Below are 6,784 nucleotides of genomic sequence, written 5' to 3' on the forward strand. Positions count from 1 at the left end.
GGGTGCGTGTGCTTGCCAGAAAGACAGAGAGAGACAGAGAGATAGAAAGTGAGAAATCACCCCCAGAGGGGATGGCCACGCCACAATCCCTTCTCCTCCATTCTCCTCTCAGGATCTTGGGCACGCACGCACATGTGCCCTGCATGAGTTTAAGCCATCGGGTCCAGGACTCGAACCAAGGTCAACTACATGGGAAGTCAGTGACATAGCCATTACACTAACTGCTGGTCCCAGTCCCAGTTTTTTTTTTTTAATCATACTTTGTTTCAGTGTATTACAGAGGCATTGTGTTTTTATAAATTGAAGGCATATGGCAATTATACATCAAGTAAGTCTATTGACACAATTTTTCCAACAGCGTTTCTTCACTTTATGTCTCTGTGTTATATTTTGGTAATTCTTTCAATATTTAAAGCTTCTCCATTATTATATCTGTTACGGTACTCTGTGATCAATGATCTTTGATATCATTATGGTAATTGTTTTGGGCCACCCTTATAATGGTGGCAAACGTAATCAATAAATGTTGTATGTATCCTGATAGTTCCAATGACGAGTTGTCTCTCCACCTCTTTCCTTCTTCATGTACTTCGCTATTTCCCTAAGACACAATATTAAAGTTAGGCTCCCACAATGGGAGCCAGCAGGTGGTGTGGTAGTTAAAGGTGCTGAATCCCACATGCCAACTGCAGTTTTGAGTCCCTGACCTGGTGGCTTCCTTTCTCACTTTCTGTCTCTGTCTCTCTCTGATAAAACTGGAAAATAATAATAATAAATAAAAAAGTTAAAATAATTATTTTTTAAAAAAATAATTTAATTGCCCTCTCAACTAATTCTCTGAAGTAAAACAGAATATAAGCCAGAAATTTCAATAAAATCAATATGGATTTTAAAAATAGTCTTTTTCTGTGTTTCTTAAATTCTCAAACAATGGAAAACTTTCTCAGTTCATACTGTCCTCTATTTACAAATGTTTCTTACCATTATTGGCTTGCCCTGAAATGTTTTAACTTCTTCTCTTAAGTATTTAAATGCCTGTTAACAAAGCAGAAAGAAACCTCATTAGTTTTCAAAACATTTCATTCAAGTTATCTTTATTCTATCAGAGAGTTTGGCATTAGCAAAAGTGTCTAAACTAAACAAAAAGTTCTGAAGGTTAAGTCCATTGTGCAGGCAATTAAGAGAATGAAAAAGCAGAAATTTAGAACCTTCTTAGCTACAGTTCACATTTACGGAATAAGTTACTACGGATTATTGCAGACAAAGTTCAGTAACGCAAGATGCAGAAGAAACAAGACTCAAAATACCACTACATACTGGGGCCGGCAGGTGGCGTGGTGGTTAAGGGGGCTGAACTCCCACATGGCCAATCACAGTTCGAGTCCCAGACCTGGAGGCTTGCTTGCGCTCGCTCTCTCTCTCTCTCTCTTTCTCTCTCTCTCTCTGTTTCTCTCTGGTTAAATTAAAATAAATAAATACATAAAGTAAAAAAAAAAGATTTCAAGCTTAAAAAAATAAAATCTTGGGGCCAGCAGGGGGCATGGTAGTAAAAGTGCTGGACTCCCACATGGCCAACCATAGTTTGAGTCTCGAATCTGGTGGCTTGCTCTCTCACTTTCTCTTTCTCCCCCATTCTCTCCTCAAATGAAAAAATAACAACAACAAATAAAAATGTTTAAAAAATCTTAAAAAAAAAATCACTTATAGGAGCTGGCAGGGGCTGGCACTCAACTCTCACATGGCCGACCGTGGTTCAAGTGCTAGACCCAGTGGCTTACTTTCTCACTTTCTCTCTCTCTCTCTCTCGCTCTCATTCTGTCCCTCTCTGGTCAAATTAAAATAAATACATAAATGAATGAATAAAGTTAAAAAAAATAATTATTTAAAAAATCTCTACGTAACTATTTAAAATATTCTATCAGACAAACTTCTAATGTGAAGAATTTTTTTAAAGATTTTACTTTATTTACTATTACTATTATTTTTAGCTTGAACAGAGAGAGACATAGAGAGAAAGGAAAAGTGAGAAAGCAAGCTGCCAGGTCTGGGACTTGAACTAGTTGGCCATGTGGGAGTCTACCACCTTAACCACCATGCCACTTGCCAGCCCCAAGATGAAGAATTTTAAAGAAGAATAAAAACTGAAGGGAGCAGGTGGCGCAGTGGTTAAAGCACTGGACTCCCACACAGTCAACTATGGTTCAGGTCCCAGACCCAACAGCTTGAAACTCACACTGGGCATGTTTGTATGTGTAAAACCTGGAGCGAATAACAAAGGAGAAGGGATTTTGATGTGGTCATCCCCAATGGAGGTGATTTATCTCTTTCTCTCTGTGTCTGTGGAAAACTCAATACACCTTACAGTAAAAAAATCTCTAAAAACTAAACAAAACAAAAACACACAAAAGAATAAAAATCAGTGTCATTTTAAAATACCTTTATTACAGATAAATTTTTGTTTCAAAGGAACATTTATCTTATCTTTAAATAATAAGAGGGGAACCACTAGGGCTAGCAGGTGGTGTGGTGGTTAAAGTGAACTTCCATGTGGCCAACCATGATATAAGACCCAGACCTGATGGCTTGCTTTCTCATTCTCCCTCTGGTCAAGTTGAAGATGAAGAATAATAAATAAAATTAAATAAATAATTCTTTTTTTTTTTTTTAAAGAGTGAAACCACTAAGTCAAAATTCCAAGATTTTTTGCTTCTGGCCTACAAATGTACTATTGGATTGTCGGAAGAGTTACATGTTTTTCTATGCAAAAATGCGTCATAACTTTTCCAATGACCTAATAGTAATAACAACTATTTACTATTTCTCTGATACCTGTGTTGTCTTTATATTTTTGTGTTTTTCTTTTTGTGATAAGGTATGTGTGCTCACTAGAGAGAGAGAGAGAGAGAGACGCTCCCTGGGAGGATGGCCGCAGCAAAATCCCTTCATCTTCATTCTCTTCTCGGGATTTTGGGCATGCACCACACGCCTGGCATGATTTTCAGGTCGCTGGTCTGGGACTGCAGAGTTGGCCATATGTTATCCAATGACTTAGCCATGATGTCACCTGCTGGTACCCCATATTTATTTTTACATTGTGGTTAATTTTTTAAAAACTGATAAGACAATGGTTTTGAAATTGAAAATGAAAAAGCTTTAGAAAAATCAAAAACAAAACTAATTTAGGAAAACTAAAAATGTGATCACAATGTTCACTGGTCTTTATACACACTAGTTAAGCACATTTTTCCCAATTAAAATTACGCACTATTACTTTCACCACTAGGACTTGTACCAGAAGTTTTTCTCTCACCTGCTGTGCATCTGTGTCTGACTGGAAAGTAATATACCAATTGCTGTTGTGTGCAAACTCACAGCTTATCACTTTGGGACAGTTTTCGTTTTTGAACAAAGCTTTCACTTCCTAAAAAAAAAAGAAAAACTCTAGTTAACTCTTTTTTAAAAAATACCAATAATGGGCATCTTTTTGTTTACTAGTAAGACTGAGCATCTCTTTATGCCTTTTGGTAGTTTTGTTTTTTGTTAATGGTTTATGCCTTTTACCCATTTTGTACTGAGAGTATACTATATTCGAAAACAAAAGCAAGCACAGTTAACAGTGTAAATTTTACATATAACTTAGGGATGGAATCTTATTTTATAAACAACAAAATGGACATACATCACTACTAGAGGCCAGCAAAATTTTCTGACAGCAGTATTTCCCCAGTCCTTTACCTGTCTATCTTGTAACTATTAAAAACTTTTTCAACTTATGTCCTTTATTAACGTCAAGACACAGAATTTCCATGAACTCTTATTTAATCCTGAGGCCCTGTCTACATCAGCATAATAGAAATAAATTCTGCACAAACATTTCACTTTTCCATAATTGATATAACTGGAAACACAAACTAAAACAAATACATAGGTTCAGAAAGAGATGATTACCAACACTCAAATTGTTAAAACAATTAACAACTTGAAAGAAGCTTTAAAATAAAGAACTAGAAGAGAATATTAAGTATTCCCAAAAAGTTACAGAAGAAAAGAACGTCTACTGAAATACTATCAAGGGTCATCCACTCTGTGATTTACTCCTCAATACACCCCCACATTGAAGCCTTCATAGTCTCCGGGTTATATTTGAGAAAATGGAGGCTGAGATTGTTTAACCTACTCCTACTACCAAAAGTGGAACACAATCTCAGATTTGTAGGCCATCGAAATCCATTCTGTCAGATACGTATTTGAGTTCAAGAAAAAAATGTGATACCCAGTAATTCCCACATATTAAAAAGAAGCTAATGAAGGGACCAGCAGTTGGCATAATGGCTATGTCGCTGGACTCCCATGTAGTTGACGGCGGTTCAAGTCCCAGGCCCAGCTGGCTTAATCTCACGCCAGATACGGGTGCATGTATGCCCAAGATCCTGAGAGGAGAATGGAGAAGGGATTGTGGCATGCCCAACCCCCCTTAGCGGGGGTGTGATTTCTCACCCACTTTCTGATGAGTCCACGCACCTTATATCAAAAACTGCTCCTAAACAAAACAAAACAAAACAAAAAACTACCCCCACAAAGTATCAAAAGTCACCACGAACCAAAGTGAAAAAAAGTAACTACTAAACTAGCAGGAAAATAATATAACTGTTAAGTATAACCTGTATTCTAACTCCCTCAAATTTTCAGTCCACTGAGTTAAAATAGCAAAATGTTCCTCTTTGTGATAGAATGTTCTTTTGTCAAATAAATAATGCTTGAAATAAATAAGTGGTCAAACAGCTAAGTTTTCTGACTTTTGTGCAAGTGACATAATATAAGAAGGGATTGTGGACTGGCCATCCCCCAGGGGAGTGATTTCTCACTTTCTGTCTCTCTAGTGAGCACATACACCCTAAAGCAAAAATGTCTTCAAAAAATTTTTTTTCATATATATGTGTGTGTGTGTGTATGTATATGAGTGAGTGAGTGTGTGTGTGTGTGTGTGTGTGTGTGTGTATGTATATATATATATATTCAATTTAATGTTAGACTTGGAGCCACCATGCGGTGTAATGCTGGACTCACACATGGCTGACTGTGGTTTGAGTCCCAGACTCAGTGACTTGAAACTCATGCCAGGTGCATGTGCATGTGTGCACGAAATCCAGAGAGGAGAATGGAGGAAAAGGGATTGTGGCATGGTCATCCTCCTGGGGAGTGATTTCTCACTTTTTTCTGTTTCTTCAGCAAGCCCACATGCCCTATAGCAAAAAAACTCTCTCTCAAATAAAATGAAACAAAAAGTTAGACTTACAATGACAGGCCTCCAGGAGTGTGGCAAAAGTCAATGTAAATCATTTCTGGAGAAACCTAGCTTCATTCCAGAGTAAATTACCAAGCACACTGAGCCTCTCATAGTAAAAAGAAAAAATCATAAGAAAACAAGGCATGAATAGAAAAAACCAGACTTCAGAAACAGAACTACAAACACTCTATAAGTTCTCGAATATGGTCAGTATGTTTAAAGAAGTAAAAGGGACCAGCAGTTAGTGTAATGGCTATGTCGCTGGACTCCAATGTAGTTGACGGCGGTTCAAGTCCCAGGCCCAGCTGGCTTAATCTCACGCCAGATACGGGTGCATGTATGCCCAAGATCCTGAGAGGAGAATGGAGAAGGGATTGTGGCATGCCCAACCCCCCTTAGCGGGGGTGTGATTTCTCACCCACTTTCTGATGAGTCCACGCACCTTATATCAAAAACTGCTCCTAAACAAAACAAAACAAAACAAAAAACTACCCCCACAAAGTATCAAAAGTCACCACGAACCAAAGTGAAAAAAAGTAACTACTAAACTAGCAGGAAAATAATATAACTGTTAAGTATAACCTGTATTCTAACTCCCTCAAATTTTCAGTCCACTGAGTTAAAATAGCAAAATGTTCCTCTTTGTGATAGAATGTTCTTTTGTCAAATAAATAATGCTTGAAATAAATAAGTGGTCAAACAGCTAAGTTTTCTGACTTTTGTGCAAGTGACATAATATAAGAAGGGATTGTGGACTGGCCATCCCCCAGGGGAGTGATTTCTCACTTTCTGTCTCTCTAGTGAGCACATACACCCTAAAGCAAAAATGTCTTCAAAAAATTTTTTTTCATATATATGTGTGTGTGTGTGTATGTATATGAGTGAGTGAGTGTGTGTGTGTGTGTGTGTGTGTGTGTGTGTATGTATATATATATATATGACTTTTCCAACAACCCAATAAAAAGACTTAGGGACATATGGTAACACAACTGGACCCAAGAGGGAAGAACAATGTTTTTGGGTCCTAGACCTTACTGAGTTCACTACACAAGCACATATCTATGATCCAGGCTGTCTGAGACTGTGGGTGGATCAAAGCCTGGGGCTCTGTTAGGGATGCCTGTCCTTGCCTCATTCTCTAGGCTCTCCCTCTCTTTCATTGGAGAAATAAATAAAATTTAAAAATGAAGGGGGCTATTTCTGGATTATATTGTTTAATTCAAATAATATTTTATTCTTATACCTTTACCACATCATTTTTATAACTACAGTTTTGTTTGATTAATTTGCTAATAGATAAGAAAAGCATTATCACATTAATCCTTATGCAAAATATTCTTTTTAATTAATTTTTCGCAGGTGTAACCTCAAATTAATTAATTTCCATTTCTTTCTTTTTCTTTCTCTCTTTAAGGTATAGCCACTCATGGGAACCAGCAGTTAGCGTAATGGCTATGTCGCTGGACTCCCACGTAGTCGACCGCGGTTCACGTCCCG

General features: G+C 37.4%; 1 protein-coding gene across 9 annotated transcripts in view; it reads right to left on the minus strand.

The window, feature by feature from the left end:
- LARP4 (La ribonucleoprotein 4) overlaps nt 1–6,784 on the minus strand; it is a 104,334-nt gene that overhangs the window by 47,505 nt on the left and 50,045 nt on the right. For all 9 annotated transcript variants that reach the window (XM_027768167.1, XM_006168167.3, XM_006168171.3 and 6 more), the window contains 2 exons: nt 3,311–3,421; nt 982–1,035 (listed from right to left, as the gene is read on the minus strand). In XM_027768167.1, coding sequence (XP_027623968.1) covers nt 982–1,035; nt 3,311–3,421 — 165 coding nt within the window. The remainder of the gene's footprint in view (nt 1–981; nt 1,036–3,310; nt 3,422–6,784) is intronic.

This window comes from Tupaia chinensis, unplaced genomic scaffold (assembly GCF_000334495.1).
Source record: "Tupaia chinensis unplaced genomic scaffold, TupChi_1.0 Scaffold145652_1, whole genome shotgun sequence".
In the NCBI taxonomy this organism is placed as follows: Eukaryota; Metazoa; Chordata; class Mammalia; order Scandentia; family Tupaiidae; genus Tupaia; species Tupaia belangeri.